The 20,090-nt window shown below is 36.9% G+C and overlaps 1 protein-coding gene across 8 annotated transcripts in view; it reads left to right on the forward strand.

Moving 5' to 3' along the window:
• DZIP3 (DAZ interacting zinc finger protein 3) overlaps positions 1 to 11,204 on the forward strand; it is a 99,509-nt gene extending 88,305 nt beyond the window's left edge. For 6 of the 8 annotated variants that reach the window (XM_040484429.1, XM_040484433.1, XM_040484428.1 and 3 more), the window contains 6 exons: positions 1,331 to 1,456; positions 4,295 to 4,437; positions 5,775 to 5,895; positions 6,360 to 6,503; positions 6,592 to 6,693; positions 8,520 to 11,203. In XM_040484429.1, coding sequence (XP_040340363.1) covers positions 1,331 to 1,456; positions 4,295 to 4,437; positions 5,775 to 5,895; positions 6,360 to 6,503; positions 6,592 to 6,693; positions 8,520 to 8,630 — 747 coding nt within the window. In that variant the 3' untranslated portion in view covers positions 8,631 to 11,203. Of the gene's footprint in view, positions 1 to 1,330; positions 1,457 to 4,294; positions 4,438 to 5,774; positions 5,896 to 6,359; positions 6,504 to 6,591; positions 6,694 to 8,519 lie in introns of all 8 variants that reach the window. The other 2 variants (XM_040484430.1, XM_040484431.1) reach the window with 1 other exon arrangement.
• Positions 11,205 to 20,090: the final 8,886 nt, after the last annotated feature.

Consider the following 20,090-nt stretch of genomic DNA (forward strand, 5'->3'; position numbering starts at 1 on the left):
CTAAGAAAATTAAAAAATTTAATATCTAATATCCATTAGATATTATTATTAGATATAATGGTATCACCATTTTTTTACCTAAGAAAATTAAAAATTTTAATATCTAAAATCCAGTTAAAATTTATATTTCCCAGTTGCCTTAAAAATGCCTTTTTCTTACCTAGTTTGCAATATTTCCAATTTGATTATAATTACTCTTTTAATAACTTATTTTTAAAAACAATTCAAAGTTTTAACTTCGCATGTGGCTCATTGTTCTTTAAATCTCTAGCAGCTACCCGACCCCCTCTCTTTTACTCATGTCATTTATTTGTTAAAAAAGTTCAGATTCCCACATTATTGATTTAATTGATTGCATCCTTGTGATGTCATTGTACATGTTCTATTTTCTATAAACTGTTGATTAGATCTAGACAGTTGCTTAGAATCAGGTTCAGTATTTTTAGCAAGAGTACTTACAGACAATGATATACACAATGTCTTTCCTTTAGTGCTATTAAATAAGAATCCGGTGTCAACCTCATGTATTCATTTTATTGTTCCCTATTAACCTATGATCTGTGTTGATGTCCATTTTTTTTCCAATTCAAAAAATATTTGAATTTCTGTTTATGCCAGTGCTAGACTTGGCACATAGTAGAAACTTAATCTGTCCTCTTCTGTAGTCTAGTCAGTAAGGTATCCATCCCATTGCTAGATGCTAAGAAGGGCTAGCTTTCCACAGCCCCCTGGAAGGTGCAGTAACACCTATAAGCATGTCTACAAGTCATTGTAAGGGGGTTTATGCCCCAGGCCCACTGCACTTCAGCTTTCTGCTCTGATTGGAGCTAACCATAAAGTCAAAATCCATCAGGTGATACAAGTTCCCTCCAATGCGTAACCAAGGAAAGTAATATTTTCTATAGTCAGCTTTGGTTCTTTATAATTTCTGAGTATCAGTATTATTCATCAATGTGGACAGTACTCATTGAGGAGCCTCTTAGCATAGTTCTACATTATTATAGTTGGGAGGGAACTTTAAAAATCACTTAACCTAATAACCTTCTGCTTTATATATTAGTAACTTGGCATCCCTGGTTACCCAGCCAGGTAGAAAGAGAGACTAGAACTCACTTCTCTTCTCTCTCTGCTCTTTTGTATATTCACTACCCTTCGCTTTTCCAAAAATGCGTACATTTAACTGTTATGACAACACCAATTCTAATGCTAGTGCTTTGTATCTAGATTTCAAATTGTTTTCCCCCAATCATTGCTCTATGAATTTAGATCATTGACTATTTAATATATAAATGTATTGGGTTTTTGTTTTTTTTAACATTTTCTATTTCAGATGCAGCAGTTCTTGGGAAGACCTCTTATGAAAGAATCTTTCTTTAGACCCATACTCACTGTTCCTCAGATGCCTGCCGTTTGCCCTGGAGTCATCTCTGCACCTGGCCAACCTAGAGCCCCGCTGGTACAGATCCCTTTTTGGTGGAATAGTTTTTATCACCACAGTAGACTTTGTGAATGAATGTGTTCTGTTTATTTGATAGGTGGTGATGGTGGTGGTAGTAGTGGAGGGGAGGATAACTGAATGACAGGTGAATGAATAGTTCCATTTGAAGTGCTGTGCTAAGAGCATTCCATATATTATTTTGTTAGCTGATACTGGTTTAGCTTCTGGAGACAAAGATAAATACCTTTTTATAGTAGACAGTCCTTATAGGATTTTATAGTTTTGCTTCTATAATAGGCAACAATATAGGGTAGATTAATATTTTTAATAGATAATTTATATTTAGCATGTTTGATGGGTAATTAGAAAGCAAAGAAGCCAATTTATAACAAAGTTATGCCACAAAGCTAAAGAAAAAATTTATTTACACAAACATACACACATATGTATAGTAGCACACAAACAATATAATTTGCATCACCTTGGAATATACTATAAAGTGATGAATCGTCCTCCTAGCTACAACTAGCCAGATAAGTCTTATCCAAACCTGAAGAGGCGATAGAGAAAATTTAAATGACCAGGATTATTATTTGTAATCTTGGCAAAGGTAAATGTTTTTTAATAAAAAAAAATCTTGTCCCAGAAGATTGATGTTAACTAAGGAAAATTCTCTAATCTTGACTTTCCATAAGTGCATTCTTATCAGTTTTTTATACCTATAAATAGTCTCCCTTTGAAATATATAGTCAGATGGACTCTTATTTTTGTAGAGGCTGACTCTGCTAATAAATATGTACATAGACCTTAACATGTTAACTGAGTACCACATCTCTTTATTCCCCATGATATCACAGTGTTGTTCATGTGGTTTGCTCCCCCACCATTATATTAAAGATAGTTTTGTGTGTGTATACATGCACACACACAGACACACACACACACACACCCTTATTGAAAACTTTGTGAAGTACCTCAACCTAATAAGATTATTTTCTGATTCCTGGGGAAAAGACTGATACTAAGGCAAACCCAGATGTCTGGGCAGTTTTCTCCTCTAAGTAGGCTTTGTAGGAGTTACTTCAGTAGCTGTTAGTAATTGCTAATCTTTCATGAGTAATCTTATATTTGAAAATAACCTGTAAAGCCTTAGGTAAAAGTTGTCATGTTTATAATTATCGTAGTAATCAGCTAAAAGTGTTCACTTCCTGATACTAATTAGAGTCTTAAAGTTTCTAAGAAGAAATGCCATAACATATGGCAAAACTGATGGTGTCATGGCTCAGAGGGGTCACTACAACTTGCATACCACCTTTGTCTGTAACATTCATGAGACATGGGGCAGACATTCTAGTAGTAGTCTCATCTTTATTTCTTTGAAAATTCAACTATAGCATAAACTACTTTTATAATTAGAAAAATCATAAAAAATGGAAATGCAAGCTAGTGCAGCCACTCTGGAAAATAGTATGGAGGTTCCTCAAAAAACTAAAAATAGAACTACCCTGTGACCGAGCAATTGCACTACTAGGCATTTATCCATGGGATACAGGTGTGCTGTTTTGAAGGGACACATGCACCCCCATGTTTATAGCAGCACTATCAACAATAGCCAAAGTATGGAAAGAGCCCAAATGTCCGTCGATGGATGAATGGATAAAGAAGATGTGGGGTGTGTGTGTGTATACACACACACAATGGAGTATTACTCAGCAATCAAAAAGAATGAAATCTTGCCATTTGCAACTATGTGGATGGAACTGGAGGGTATTATGCTCAGTGAAATTAGTCAGAGAAAGACAAATATCATATGACTTCACTCATACGAGGACTTTAAGAGACAAAACAGATGAACATAAGGGAATAAAAAGAATAAAAGCAGGGAGGGACAAAGCATAAGAGACTCATAAATATGGAGAACAAACAGAGAGTTACTGCAGGGGGTGTGGGAGGGGGGATGGGCTAAATGGGTAAGGGGCACTAAAGAATCTACTCCTGAAATCATTGTTGCACTATATGCTAACTAATTTGGATGTAAATTAAAAAAAAAATTTTTTTTAAATCAAAAAAGCAAATAACAGAAATATACAAAGTAGAAAGTAAAATTATTTTGCAGTTAAATCCTAGTAAATAATCAGTTTACAGGTTGTTTATAACTTGAGACCTTTTCTATGCATATGTATTTTTTTAATTTAATATAAAAAGAGCCCTACCGTAAATACTATACCACAGACTTTTAAAAAAATGAAACATAATGGGGCACTTGGGTGGCTTAGTTGGTTAAGTGTCCGACTCTTGATTTCGGCTCAAGTCATGATCTCACAATTGTGAGATCAAGCCCTGCATCAGACTCCACACTGGGCATGGAGTCTGCTTAGGATTCTCTCTCTCTCCCTCTTCCTCTCCCCTGCTCATGCATGCATGTGCATGTTCCCCCTCTCTCTCAAAAAAAACAAAATCAAATGAAACAAAACAAAAACCTTTCATGGGCATGTCTTCTTCTCAGATATATAGATATGTTTCTGAGGACCTGATTAAATATGCTATAATTCACTCATTCCCCTCTTAGCACACTAGTTGTTTCTTTACTATTCTAAAATACAGCAGTAAATACTCTGTATTTCTGTAATTTCTTCAATTATGGAGACTCACATGTCTCCTTTTCAAAATAAGGGTAATTAAAAACAAGAAGTATTATTATGCTAAATTTTTAAAAAAATTCTAAAAAGGGAATGTATAGGTCGATATTCTTCCTCTTCATTCTACCCACTTTCTGAGGTATGGAAATACGATGTTGTCATGGAATGTTACTTCCTAATAACTGAAGCTGATGGGTTATAACTGTGTTCCTTTCAGATGACTGGTATAGCCTGGACTGTACCGGCGCCTGTGGGAGATGCTGGGCCTCCGCCCAGTGCAGGTCTAGGAAGTGACCCCCCCATGATGAATTGGGAGAGGATTATAGACAGGCTGAAAACTGCTTTTCCACAACAAACCAGGTACCTTAATTTTTATTTAGTTGTGAGTACAGATCATACTCTACGTTTTCCACCACCATAATTAGGGGAATGAAACAAACATACACACAAATATATTTCCTTTCCATTGCCTTGGTAAGGAAAATGAAATTTAAAGGGATAGTGTTCAATATAAATGCTAAGCCTCTTCACTAAATATATTAGTCTTAAATTATGACAGAATAGATTTTTAAATTTAGGTTTGCTCATTTACTAAGAAGTATAACTAGTCATAAGCCTATCCAATTTTAATGCCACCAGTTACAATAATTAATAACCTCTTTCCAAAATGAATTTTGATTATATGCTATATATATATATATATATATATATATATATATATATATATATATATATAAGCCCAAACATCAGGTTTTACTTTCCTATTTCCTTAATTTTATTTAGGGCTCTTAGTTTTTGTTAGGGAACACAGTTAAATGCAAGAAATAATTATTTTGCTGTGGTTTTCACAGTTCTGACTTTAGCAGAAAGATATTTTTCTTCTCCAGAAATGAAGTTTTTTATCCTTTTGTATTTAAGGAAATAATTCTAGTTTTTAACCAGTATTTTCATTTGAAGGCTAACACTTTTATTTAATGAACATATTGTTATGTTTCAGGATTATGGTTTTCTAAATATAGTGAACAGACAATGAAAATAGAACTGTAATACAGTTATAAGTATATGTACATATAAAATGTATAAAATGAATAGTAATCCAAGGTAGTTTACCAGGCTGATGACCTGACACTTCATTTGGGAAAGAAAATATTTCATCCTATTCTATCCTACCAAAAATGTATACAGACTTTGAGTCAACGGAATATGGGATTTGAAAAGGAATGTATTGATTGTGTGATAAACCTACATTATTTTAATGTGTCTTCTAGCTTCTCTGTTCAGTTTTAATTTTGTAAAATTCAGAAACAAAACAAAGATTAAATATTAACACAGAAAAGAGACCTATAGTAACCCAAGTTAAAAGGAGTACTGAGTAAGTACTGAGTAACTGAGTAAGAGCAGTTAGAGACATGATATAAAGAGCTTAGTACATAAGTAAGTAGATAACAACCTCAATTTTCATACAGTAAGTTTTCAAAAACAGTTAAAGTTCTTTTTTGGAAAGAATAAATATTAAATAAACTTGAGTTTTCATTTTGGTTTAAGATAAATTTAGGTAGACTTTAGATCAGAGACCTAAAGGGCCACATCTCTATTCTACATACCCATCATACGATAGGATTTTGTAACTTGTATAGAGGGCATGCTCTCAAGGCAGTAGGAAAAATCACCACTGCTCTTTATTTGACCTCTTCCAGAAAGGAGCTTACGGATTTCTTACGGAAATTGAAGGACATTCATGGGAAATCCTTATCTGGACTGACATTTGATGAAATTGTATACAAGATTTCCCAATTTATTGACCCCAAGAGATCACAGGTAAAAAACAAAAACAAAAACAAACCTGTATCAGGTAGTTAGCAGTCTTAATTATCTTCATGTCTGTTCCAATAACCTGTAATCACATTAAACATCTATTAAAAATTGAACTTCAACTTAAATGGTATAGTAAGTCTTTTTGAAATACTACCTGATCATTCTCGAATAAAAATGATCCTCTTGGAATTGATTCTAGGTTACTTTGACTCTAAAGGAAGACATTATTTCTAATTTTTGTAAAGACTTGTTTTAATTAAAAGGGCATATAGAGTTGTTTTTAACTTGGCTTTGAGTATACAAGTAATATTACTAACGTTTATTTCAGGATTTTTCACAAATCTAATTGACCTTTATCCTTTTGCTAATTCTCACTGTACCCTATTTTCTATGCTATCCTACCAATTCTTCCTGTTTTTGAACACTTCTGAAAAAAAAAAAAGTAAGTATAATATTCTTATTTTCAGAGTCAAGGAAAATCTGTGCCAAATGGTAACTGTGTTTCACCCAGCCACACTCCTCCACAGTCTAATGCTGCCCAGCCCCCCAAACCAGCCTGGAGGCCCCTTAGTTCACAAGGGCCTGCCACATGGGAAGGAGACAATAATTTGGTGAGAATGAGACTGTTGATTCTAAATACATTTAAATTTGGGAGAAAGAAAGGAGCTGAATTGGGCCTTCTGTGTGTATTTTCCCTAGGATGAAGAGGAGGAAGAAGAGGAGCCTTGTGTGATTTGTCATGAGAATCTCTCTCCAGAAAACCTCTCAGTTTTGCCTTGTGCTCACAAATTCCATTCTCAGGTAACCCTTTAAACTTATCTTTTTAAATATTTTTCCACTTAATCAACTAAGCAAGATTCATACTGCCTTACTTGAAGTCATTTATATGTATCATGGCTATAGCTGTGTTACGAATTCCATGGGAAAGAACTCGAGGCTTTGGAGAACCACACAGAAACATTGATGCCTGTTTTCCCCATACTTAGCCCCACTTTGCACTGTGCTTTCTCAGATCTCTACATACCTTACACGAAAAGAGAGACAGTGATGAAATTGAAATAATACAGAGTAGTTTCAAATAGAACTGGAGGGAATGTTGATTGACACAGCAACTGTGTCACTTCATCTCAATTTGCTATAAATAACATATAGTGTCCTTTGTTCCCATTTACTGATGACCCCTTCCCTTAGAAAGCAAAAGACTCACCTTAACAGTCTTTCTGGGCCTTGTATTTGCTTTTTAGGTGCTCAAGTTTCAGTTTTGAGATTAGAAAAATCTGAGACTGGCATATCTTTTGTTGATTCTTGGCATTTGTATAGATTAATTTCTGGTGTTGCTGTGCAAATGCTATTGATATACAATTTATGATCCAAGTCTAATGGGGCAAAGATGTAATTTGACCCAGGAAAAGATAATCTTACATACACTTCTCAGGGAAGTGAACAGTAAGTAGCCAGCTCATTCAAGCCGTATATGTATAACGTGACACATAGTTTGTATCTACTCTGATATGAAGAAGTAGACACAGAATGGCTACTCCCAAAAGACCAGGAAAGATACTTAGCCATTTGAAGCTTCCATTTAGAAAATTAATATTTAATGAAACTTCTTATTCTTTGCCATTGCCTGTAGAATAGAAAGCAGGTGACCCACTGAGGTTACTTTTCTAGGGTTATTACAATTAGTGAGCCTAATATATAGTGCCTATTCTTTTTTCTGTTTGTTTTTAATTTACATCCAAGTTAGTTAGCATATGGTGCAACAATGATTTCAGGGGTAGATTCCTTAATGCCCCTTACACATTTAGCCCATCCCCCCTCCACAACCCCTCCAGTAACCCTCTGTTTGTTTTCCACATTTAAGAGTCTCTTATGTTTTGTCCCCCTCCCTGTTTTTATATTATTTTTGCTTCCCTTCCCTTATGTTCATCTGTTCTGTGTCTTAAAGTCCTCATATGAGCGAAGTCATATGATATTTGTCTTTCTCTGACTAATTTCACTGAGCATAAAACCCTCCAGTTCCATCCACGTAGTTGCAAATGGTATAGTGCCTATTCCTAATCTTCTCTCATCTGACCTGGCTCTCATTATTTATACAGGTAAAATTGATTTGTTTTTGGAGAGTTTTTACTCAAGCGAATGACTTAATAGATAGTTCATAGCTAAAGAATACTTCCATTTTCACCAAAAAGACATCTGAAAAGTATATCCATCATCTAGGGATTTTAAATTCAAAACACCATTAGCACTTGGTACAGGGTATTAGTCACTTTTGTATTTTTTTCTGGGTTATAAATGAGAACAATACATAATTAACTAGAGGAAAAATATGTGGCAGGTTTCCTCAACCTCTTTGTTAGGAAGAATTGGTTACTCATCCTGAAAATTGGGTTTGGAGAAAGGATCCTAATAGAATAAACTGGCCGAAAGGTGTTCTGCTATTACCAGCTATATTGCTTAGTGAATCAGAGAAGGTGCCATTATTGCAGCAATTGGCTTGGCAATCTACTAGATAAGGTTTTAAGATCCACCAGAAGACATGTTGGCTGGTAACTGATTAAATAGTGTAGCAGTTACCTCTGTTAGTCTAACTCTGAGAGTCTGACATGAATATTTTTGCTCCTTAGTGCATTAGACCTTGGCTGATGCAACAGGGGACGTGCCCAACCTGTAGACTCCATGTTTTGTTACCAGAAGAATTTCCTGGTCACCCCAGCCGGCACTTACCCAAGATCTGATCCAAGAAGGTGACTATGCAAAAGAAGTTCAGTTATCATATTCCAGAATTTAGTTTTGCCTTTTATTATGAGCTGATAGTGTCAGTGGTGTGAAGAAGTGTGTTCTTTAGCTAGCTTCTTTTGCACGATACTAATCTCATCAAAGCTGCAGCCAAAGAGGACAGGATAAATCTTCAGGACTTGGAACTGAACTGAAAGGGCTTAAATTTTAAAAGTTATATTTGCCCTTATCTTAGTAAGCATTTTCTTCTGATGGAAACATCACTGTTAACATAAATCTTGGGATGTTTTTTCTTGTCTTTTTCCTTCTTATTCCACTTACCCTTTACTGAAAACATGCTGCATTTTAATTTTCTGAAATTAAAAGGAAAAGTGGAATAGAAAACAAGTACAAAAATTACACAGATTTTGTTCCTTTTGAGTTTTAAAACTGCTTACAAATTCTGTAACTGAATTATTTAAATTTTATCCCTATCTTCCCTGTTCTTGTCTAGCCTCTTAAGTGTGTACCCACAAAGAGATTACGAGCTACTTGAGGGTGGGGACCATACAGTAGTGTATTGGAGCTTAGCTAATAATAGTTTGTAAGAGATGACTGTTGAATTGTTAGGAATTTTGTGAGCCAGTTACCAGATTGTTGGTAGCTTGAAATGGGACATAGGAGTATTTATACCATAGGGATCCATAAATGTTATAAGTAAAGGATTCTCTTCCCAAGAAGGGGTTTGTTAAACGTATACCAGCCCACCACTGAAACCATGTCCGATCCTCCTCTGTGTTCTCAATGCCTTGCACAATAGGGTAAGCATAAATATTCCCAGAATCTGAAACAGGAAAGGAGTTAATGTGTAAATTAAGTCACTTGCTCAGTTAATAATTGAGATCTTCTGTTTACTTGTAAACATTGTCATTGGACCTTACACTTGTAGGATTCTTTTTTTCTGCCTTAAAAGTTTCTTAATATCACTTTTGTCTTGCTGCAGGGTATGAGGGACTGTTTATATGTAGCTGCTTCTTAGAAAAAGTTAATATCCACTGGGCTAAGCTGCTGCCTAAAGTTTGTCACTAAGAACTTTTATTCTTAGAGGTCAAAACCCTATTTTGAAAATAGTATTGTGTAAATGTTGTGTTATACAGGTCTCTAGTTAAATCGAAAGAATTCAGTTACCATGTAAGATGTTACCCGGTTCATATTTAAATAGTTTCCATAAGTTAATGAAATTGAGACTGTGAATGCGTGTTTTGACTCAGCTATTTTCTCTGTATATTTCAGTGTAAATGTATCTTGAAATTACTTTAAATCTGTTTAATTATCTATTTCTGTAATTGTATGCTAAATGTTTTCTTCTGTAATGATAATAGACTGGAAAATGTAGAAGAAAATATCCAAAAATGAAGGCAGTCTTCTAGACACTTAAAATGCCAAGAATCTCTCAATTGAAAAATTCAGAAATTATAAGGCCTTTAAAAATTGTCTAATACCTTGAGGTCATATGGCAAATTATCTTGTAAAACAAATGTTTCTTAGTTTGTTTACAACTACGATTTCACTTCATGTGGAAAAGATTTTATCTTTTAATCAGTTCCAATGTATCCTGAAACTGTTTTAAATCTATTTAAAACATCTATATCTGCTTAACTGTGATTTTTTTTTCTGTTATGACAAAGAATAGGAAAATACCCAAGATGGTAGTCATTGAGACTTATAGAATGTCAGAATGATCCTCTAAGACTATCATCTCATTTTATAAGTACATCTTGCCTAAGATCATATGGATAATTAGCATCTGGGCCAGTCCTAATTCTTGAAGGTGCTGGCACTTGGTCACAGGCATTCTTCACAAAATCAGTCTGTAAGAATTTCTTGGTGCTGACTCGGCCATCCTTGAGTCTAAGGATGGGGCCAGAGAACTCACCACAGTAGCTGTTATGTAGTGAGAATGTAGTAAGATTGTACTTTTGAAAGTCATGTCCGATTCTACAGGTGCTGAAGGTAATGGTATTTTTTTCTTTTTGATAAGTATAATCTAACAATGAAGACAACTGTCAGGGACTTTCTATCTTAAACAATACTCACTGTCAATCCTGTGGCTCCTGAGAGATCTAGAATCCCATCCTTCTGGGGGAATACAATGAGGGAAGTGGCAACATTTACATCAAAAACAATCTGTAAACATCTAGTAATATCATTACAGCTGCTGTCAGAAGATATGTCTTTTAATGTTTCCCTTCAAATTTATTTTGTCTATAATTATAACATTTTCCAGCTATTTTGAGATACTTTCAGAATGCTTGTTACCTCATTTGATCCACTGATAATTCTAAAGTGGTTGTTTAGTGGATATTCCTTATTTTACATATGATGAAACTGAGGCCCAAGTAAGAAAAATAATCCAAGGTCATAGCTACAAAATGACATTTTAATTTGAATGCAGATCTTCTGTCCCTTGGTGTTCTCTTTTAGTATTTCACAAATACATCTCCACTTTGGATTGACTTTGTACAAACAAGAAAAGTGGTTTTTTCTTCTTTGTAAATAATATTCATCAAAATAAAATGAAACAAATGGTAAACCTACTAATTTTTTTTTAATAGGAACATGGTATTGAGTTTATAAAAATACATAATAGTTGTAGGACATGGTGAGAAAAAGTTAGTTTGGTTTTTCCTTCAGGTATCTTGGTTTGCTCGGGATGGTTCCAATTAATTAATTCCTACTGTTTTGACATAATTAATAGTGCCCCAATCATGATGAATTATATCTTATGGTTAATTCAGGGAAGGTAGGTTTATTATTTTTACCAGATTCAAATTTAACAAGAATCCTCTATACTTATAAAATGTTCCTGGGATATTCTATCATATAGCCTCTTGGGTAAGACTTCTAGGACTCTAGTAGCTAAGGAATAGCTGGTGTACAGCCAGATAATAATAACAAATACTAATTTAAAGATACATGATTTCTGATTTTCTTGAGTAGGCAGTTTTCAGAGTTAATGGACTCTAGTTCTAAAGTATGGATCCTGGACCACATCGCATTTACCTGGTGTGTTTATAAAAGATACATATTCCAAGAGGCCATCTGGATCTGTATTTGGATTGAGCACCCCAATAGTTAGATATTCTAAAGCATGCTAAAATTTGTCTACTATTGGAATAGTAGAAAGTGGCTTTCTCAGGCAGATCTGTGTTTGAACGCTCATGGTTGGCATGTTATATAATCATGAAAAAATTGCTTTTCTCAACCAAAACTTATGTCAAATGGGGGAAACACTACTTGCCTGACAGAGTTAGTGTTCTAAAGTAGCAAACTTTCCATTAGTCATTCAACCTGTTGGAATTTGCTCCTTGATAAAATTCTTAAAGATTTTTTTTAATCTTCAACTACCCTTATTGAGTGAATGGAAGAGAGAAAGTTCAGGGAAGAGAGAAGATGGCAGAGTAGGAGGAACCTGAGCTCACCTCATCCCACAGGCCACCAACATAGCAGCTGTATTTATACAAAGGTATGAAGAGTGGAAACCAAAACCCTGGTGAGAGTAACCACAAATGGGAGGGATACCACCAGAATGGAGAAGCGAAAAGGATGAGACCTCATACCAGGCACTCCAGGCACAGGGGACCCACACTGGGAAGACCAGTCCCCTTATGTGGCCTTGCAAACCAGTGGTGTTTAACTTCAGGAGCATTTAAAATAAGCAGGGCTTTAAAAACATACTTTAAAGATCAGCCACCTTAAGTCTGGGAGAGCAGGAGGGCAATAGGAAAATGAGTCCCTGCCCTTAAAGAGTCAGCTTAGTAACTCAAGACAGCACAGAAGCAGCAATTTGAAAAGTGCCTGGGGTATATGTGAAGGAGATTGATTTACTAATTTCAGAATGTGCACTGGAAGGCCAGGGATCTTTAGATTTCTCTGGGGGGTGCGGTGGGGGGGAGGGGTGGAGAACCAGCAAGCACCATTTCTCTTCTCCAGACAGGAAAACCTGATACTTGTGTGAGTCATTGTTAACACTCTCCACCTATCTTGCTAGCACTACATGCCCTGCCCCTGGATTGCCCCACAGACCCACCCTCCTCAGTAGGCATCCAGCCCCCTGAAAGTCCAATCAGCACCACTCCAAAGTGAGGAGAAGGGGGATAACCCCACACACCAGTGTGCCTGCAGTTTCACCAACTGAGCCTCTTAGCTGGCTGCACAGGGAGGAAGCTCAACTGCTTTTGCACCTGCTGTGGCAAAGAGGGTAACTGCAGATGCTTAGTCTGATTGCAGCCTACCAATGAAAGCCTTTCAGTTGGCCTTGTAGGAAGCAAGCCTTACCTTTTGGTGTGCCTGCAACTGGCAGAGAGGCTAATTTCAGTTACCTTGACTGCCAGCCTTGCCCACCACAATGGCCTAGACAGTTCTGTTATCAGCAGAGGGACCAAACCCTGCCCAGTTTGCTTATAGCAGGCAGTGGGTCATTACAGCAGTCTGAGATAAAGACAAGTGGCTTAGCCACAACAGCAGGGCACAAGCAGCCCACAGAAGAGACACCACTGCAGCTCTCAGTTCTGGTGACTAGGGATTGTCACCAGGGATTGTGCTACAGGGCACCACAGGACCTCTTCTATACAAGGCCACCACTTTCAAGACAAGGAGATGTAGCTGACTTACCTAATACATGGAAACAAAGTTAAGCAAATGAGAGGAATATGTACCAAATGAAAGACTAAAACAGTATCAGAAAAAAAGAGCTAAATTAAACTGTGATAAGCAATATGCCTGATAAAGAATTGAAAATAATGGTCATAAAGCTACTCCCTGGACTTGAGGCAAGAATGGATGAACTCAACGAGAACTTCAAGTAGAAAACAAAAAAGAAACAGGTGAAAAATTCAATAATAAATTAAAAATGCACTAGAGGGAATAACAGCAGATTAGAGAATGCAGAGGAATGAATCAGCAATCTGAAAGAGGATGATTGAAAGCAACCAAGCTAATAGCAAAAAGGGAAAAAAATTTAAAAATGAGAATAGCTTAAGGGGAACTCTGAAACATCATTAGGCATAATAACATTTATAGGGATCCCAGAAGAAGAAAGAGCAGGAGGCAGAAAACTTACCTAATCTGGGGAAGGAAACAGATATGCAGATCCAGGAATCACAGAGAGTTCCTAACAAAATGAACCCAAGGAGATCCACACCGAGACACAAAGTAATCAAAATGGCAAAAAGCAATCATAAAGAGGGAATTTTTAGATTAGGAAGAGTAGTTACACACAAAGGAAAACCCATAAGGCTTCTAGCTGATTCTCAGCAGCTTTGCAGGCCAGAATGGAGTGGCATGACATATTCAAAGTACTGCAAGGAAGAAATTGCCTGAAACTAATAATACTTTACCCTGGGGAGGAGCCAAGATGGCAGAACAGCATAGAAGTTTTTTGTGTGTCTCATGTCCATGAAATACAGCCAGACCAACACTAAACCATCCTGCACACCTAGAAAACTGATCTGAGGATTAATACAACAATGCACAACTTGAACCACAGAATTCAGCAGGTATGTGGCATGGAGAGGTGAACTTGGGGAGAGAGAAGCTGTGGAGGGCAGGGAGCCGCTTTTGCATGTGGAGAGAGGACGGAGATGGGGGTTGGGGGGTGGGGAAGAATATGGGAAAAGCACCCTTCCCCAAAAGTAGCTGGAGAGAAAGAGGAAAATTGGAAACAGCTGCAAGGACTGAACTAAAAAGGAAGAAAGGAGAAAAGAGAGGGTTTAGATTCCATTAAGACTAAACAGGGTGAGTGCAGAGTCTGAAACTCCACAGCTCGATACCTGGCGGTGCTCTGGTGGGAAGGGCGAATCCCCAGGAGCAGAGTGGGGTCCGGGAGATTTTTGGGCCACACGGGGAGAAGCGGTTCCACTGCTGGAAGGACATTTAGTAGAAGCTGTGAGGCCACCTGGGCGCAGCAGACCTCAGAGAACAGCCACATTCACTGGTGCCGGAACAAGGTCATTGGGGGTGAAGCCTGGTGCAGATGTATGTTGTGATTTTCCATAATCCCTGAGGAGCTGCTGCTACACTGTTCGTGAACTTTTTTGGGGGCTGTCTGGCACCTGGCTGCAGTCTCCGGGCATCGGCAGCAGCATGGTCCTGCAAGCGTTCCTGGGTGTGGCCAGCACTTGGCCATTGCTCGGTGAGACCCTCTGCAGAGGGGCAGAATGGGTCAAAGCCACAGTCCCTCAGAAGGGGGGGGCCAGAGAAGGCAGCCGCATCTGAGACAAAACTTGGGAGGGAAGTGCTGCCTGGGTCTTTGTCATGGACAGTGTGGAAGTGAGTGGACAGAAGCTGAAGATGAAGGAAGGGTGCACAGTTACTGATCAGGGAGAAGAGAGTTCCAGTACTAGAGACTGAGTAGCTCAGTGACGCCATTTTCACCACTTCCACGCATGCGTATACTCACCTACAAGCACCACAGCAATCCATCCCAGTAGGCTATCAGCGCCATCTAGTGGAGAAGGAAGCCATTACACTAAGCCCTGCCCAACTGGGCCAACCTCGCTCTTCAAGAACACAAGTCTCACCACCTGCTTAGTTTACGGACTGTAAAGCACTTCACAGTTTGACTTCTAGGGGAAAACAAAGTAATTTCGGTTGTATTTCAGTCTGTTAGGTCCATCTATTCGATTTTCTTTCTTTCTTTCTTCCTTTCTTTCTCTCCTCTCTTTCGTTTCTTTTCTTGAATACAGAAAGAAAAAAATTCATTTTTATTTTCAATTTTTATTAAAAATATTTTTATTTTTTTCTACTATATTTTTACTTTTGTTTAAATTTTTTCAAATTCTATTTTACTTCATTTTATTTTAGTCTACTTCATTGTATTCATTTTTTCAAGTTTTCAAATGATTTCCTTATTTTTCCTTTTTTCTCTAATCTATCAAGCCACTTTCAATACCCAGACAAAACACACCTAGGACCTAGCATCATTTATTCAATTTTTTTGTGTGTGTATTTGTTTTTAATTTTAATATTTTTATAATTTTAATTTTTTTATTTTAATTTTTCTACCTCCTTAATTCCTTTTCTACATTCAAAATGATGAAATGAAGGAATTCACCCCAAAAGAAAGAGAGGAAGAAATGACAGCCAGGGGCTTAACCAATACAGATACAAGCAAGATGTCTGGACCAAAATTTAGAATCATGATAAGAATACTAGCTGGAGTTGACAATGGATTCGAATCCCTTTCTGCAGAGAAAAAAGAAGTAAAACCTAGTCAGGATGAAATAAAAATGCTATAACTGAGCTGCAATCTCGAATGGATGCTGCAGAGGCAAGGATGGAGGAGGCAGAACAGAGAATCAGCGATATAGAGGACAAACTTATGGAGAATAATGAAGCAGAAAAAAAGAGGGAGATTAAGGCAAAAGAGCATGATTTAAGAATTAATGACTCATTAAAAAGGAACAACATCAGGATCATAGGCGTCCCAGAAAAGGAAGAGAGAGAAATAGGGGTAGAAGGGTTATATGAGCAAATCATAGCAGAAAACTTTCCTAACCTGGGGAAAGACACAGACATCAAAATCCAGGAAACACAGAGGATCCCCATTACATTCAACAAAAACTGAGCATCAACAAGGCATAGCAGAGTCAAATTCAGAAAACACTCAGGCAAGGAGAGAATCATGAAAGCAGCAAGAGAAAAAAAAGTCCATAACCTACAAGGGAAGACAGATCAGGCTTGCAGCAGACCTATCCATAGAAACTTGGCAGGCCAGAAAGGAGTGTCAAGATATATTCAACGTGCTGAATCAGAAAAATATGCAACCAAGAATTCGTTATCCAGCAAGGCTGTCATTCAAAATAGAAGGAGAGATAAAGTTTCCCAGACAAACAACAATTAAAGGAGTTTGTGACACTAAACCAGCTCTACAAGAAATTTTAAGGGGGACTCTCTGAGGGGAGAAAAGATGAAAAAAAATAGATGATAGATAGATACCAAAAGCAACAAAGATTAGAAAGGATCTGAGAACACCACCAGGAACTCCAACTCTACAAGCAACATAATGGCAATAAATTGTTATCTTTCAGTACTCTAAATGTCAATGGACTCAATGCTCCAATTAAAAGACATAGGGTAATAGAATGGGTAAGAAAATAAGATCCATCTTTATGCTATTTACAAGAGACCCACTTTAGACCTAAAGACACCTTCAGATTGAAAGTAAGGGGATGGAGAACCATCTATCATGCTAATGGTCAACAAAAGAAAGCCAGAGTAGCCATACTTATATCAGACAATCGAGACTTTACAATAAAGTCTGTATCAAGAGATGAAGAAGGGCATTATATCATAATTAAGGGTCTGTCCTCCAAGAAGACCTAACAATTGTAAACATTTATGCACCAAATGTGGAGGCACCCAAATATATAAATCCATTAATCACAAACATAAACTCACTGATAGTAATACCATAATAGTAGGAGACTTCAACACCCCACTCACAGCAATCGACAGATAATCTAATCAAATAATCAACAAGGAAACCATGGCTTTGAATGACACACTGGACCAGATGGACTTAATGGATATATTCAGAACATTTCATCCTAAAGCACCTCTCCAGTGCACATGGAACATTCTCCAGAATAGACCACATACTGGGACACAAATCAGTCCTCAGCAAGTACAAAAAGATCAAGATTATACTGTGCATATTTTCAGACCACAACACTATGAAACTCAAAATCTACAAGAAAAAATTTGGAAAGGTAACAAATACTTGAAGACTGAAGAACATCCTACTAAAGAGTGAATGGGCCAACTAAGAAGTTAAAGAGGAGATGAAAAATTATATGGAAGCCAATGAAAATGATAATACCACAACCCAAAATGTATGGGACACAGCAAAGGAGGTCATAAGAGGAAAGTATATAGCAATCCAGGCCTTCCTAAAGAAGGAAGAAAGATCTCAGATACACAACCTAATCTTACACCTTAAAGAGCTGGAAAAAGAACAGCAAATAAAACCCAAAACCAGCAGAAGACAGGAAATAATAAAGATTAGAGTAGAAATTAATGTGAATAAACCTGAAAAAAAACAAACAAAAAAACAAAAACAGTAGAATAGATCAGTGAAACCAGAAGCTAGCTCTTTGAAAGAATTAACAAAATTGATAAACCCCTAGCCAGTTTGATCGAAAAGAAAAAGGAAAGGACCCAAATAAATAAAATCAAGAACAAAAGAGGAGAGATCACAACCAACACAGCAGTAATAAAAACAATAAGAGAATATTATGAGGAATTATATGCCAATAAAATGGGCAATCTGGAAGAAATGGACAAATTCCTAGAAACATATACACTACTGAAACAAGAAGAAATAGAAAATTTGAACACACCCATAACCAGTAAAGAAATCGAATGAGTAATAAAAATTTCCCAAAAAACAAGAGTCTAGGGCCAGATGGCTTTCTGGGGCAATTCTACCATTTAAGGAAGAGTTAGCACCTATTCTCTTGAAGCTGTTCCAAAAAAATAGAAATGGAAGGAAAACTTCCAAACTCTTTCTATGAGGCCAACATTACCTTGATTCCAAAACCAGACAGAGACACCACTAAAAAGGAGAACTATAGACCAATTTCCCTGATAAACATGGATGCAAAAATCCTCTACAAGATATTAGCCAACTGGATCAAACAATACATTAAAAAAAATTATTCACCATGACCAAGTGGGATTTATACCTGGGATGCAGGGCTGATTCAATATCTACAAAACAACGTGATTCATCACATCAATAAAAGAAATTTGACAAAATACAGCATGCTTTCTTGATAAAAGCCCTCAAGAAAGTAGGGATAGAAGAATCATACCTCGAGATCATAAAAGCCATATATTAATGACCCAACGCTAATATCATCCTCAATGAGGAAAAACAGATTTTCTCGTAAGGTCAGGAACAAGACAGGGATGTCCACTCTCACCACTGTTATTCAACATAATATTGGAAGTCTTAGCCTCAGCAAACAGACAACACAAAGAAATAAAAGGCATCCAGATCAGCCAGGAGGAGGTCAAACTTTCACTCTTCGCAGATGACATGATACTCTATATGGAAAACCCAAAAGATTTCATCAAAAAACTGCTAGATCTGATCCATGAATTCAGCAAAGTTGCAGGATATAAAATCAATGCACAGAAATCAGTTTCATTCCTATTCACCAACAATGAAGCAACAGAAAGAGAGATCAAGGATTGATCCCATTTATAATTGCACCAAAAACCATAAAATACCTAGGAATAAATCTAACCAAAGAGGTGAAAAATCTATACACTGAAAACTATAAAAAGCTTATGAAATAAATTGAAGAAGACACCAAAAAATGGAAAAAGATTCCATGCTCCTGGATAGGAAGAACAAATATTGTTAAAATGTCGATACTACCCAAAGCAATCTACATATTCAGTACAATCCCTATCCAAATAACATGAGCATTCTTCACAGTGCTATAACAAATAATCCCTAAAATTTGTATGGAACCAGAAAAGACCCTGAATATCCAAAGTGATATTGAAAAAGAAAACCAAAGCAGGAGGCATCACAATCCTGGACTTCAACCTATGCTACAAAGTTGTAATCATCAAGACAGCATGATACTGGCACAAGAACAGACACTCAGATCATTGGGACAGAATAGAGAACCCAGAAGTGGACCCACAAATGTATGGCCAATCTTTGACAAAGCAGGAAAGAATATCCAATGGAATAAAGACAGTCTCCTCAGCAAGTGGTGCTGGGAAAACTGGACAGCAACATGCAAAAAAATGAACCTGGACCACTTTCTTACACCAGGCACAAAAATAAACTCAAAATGGATGAAAGACCTAAATGTAAGACAGAATGCCAACAAAATCATTGAGGAGAAAGCAGGCAAAAACCTCTTTGACCTTGGCCGCAGCAACTTCTTACACAACACATCTCCAGAGGCAAGGGAAACAAAAGCAAAAATGAACTACTGGGACCTCATCAAAAAAAAAAGCTTCCGCACAGCAAAGGAAACAATCAGCAAAACTAAAAGGCAACCGACAGAATGGGAGAAGATATTTGCAAACAACATAACAGGTAAAAGGTTAGTATCCAAAATCTATAAAGAATTATCAAACTCAACACCCCAAAAACAAATAATCCAGTGAAGAAATGGGCAAAAGATATGAATAGACATTTCACCAAAGAAGACACCCAGATGGCCACCCAACACATGAAAAAATGCCCAACATCACTCATCATCAGGGAAATAGAACTCAAAACCACAATTAGATACCACCTACACCTGTCAGAATGTCTAACATTCACAACGCAGGCAACAACACATGTTGGCAAGGATGTGGAAAAAGAAGATCTCTTTTGCCCTACTGGTGTGAATGGAAATGGGTGCAGCCACTCTGGATAACTGTATGGGGTTCCTCAAAAAAATTAA

This window comes from Herpailurus yagouaroundi, unplaced genomic scaffold (assembly GCF_014898765.1).
Source record: "Herpailurus yagouaroundi ecotype Mexico unplaced genomic scaffold, PumYag 162, whole genome shotgun sequence".
Taxonomy (NCBI): domain Eukaryota; kingdom Metazoa; phylum Chordata; class Mammalia; order Carnivora; family Felidae; genus Herpailurus; species Herpailurus yagouaroundi.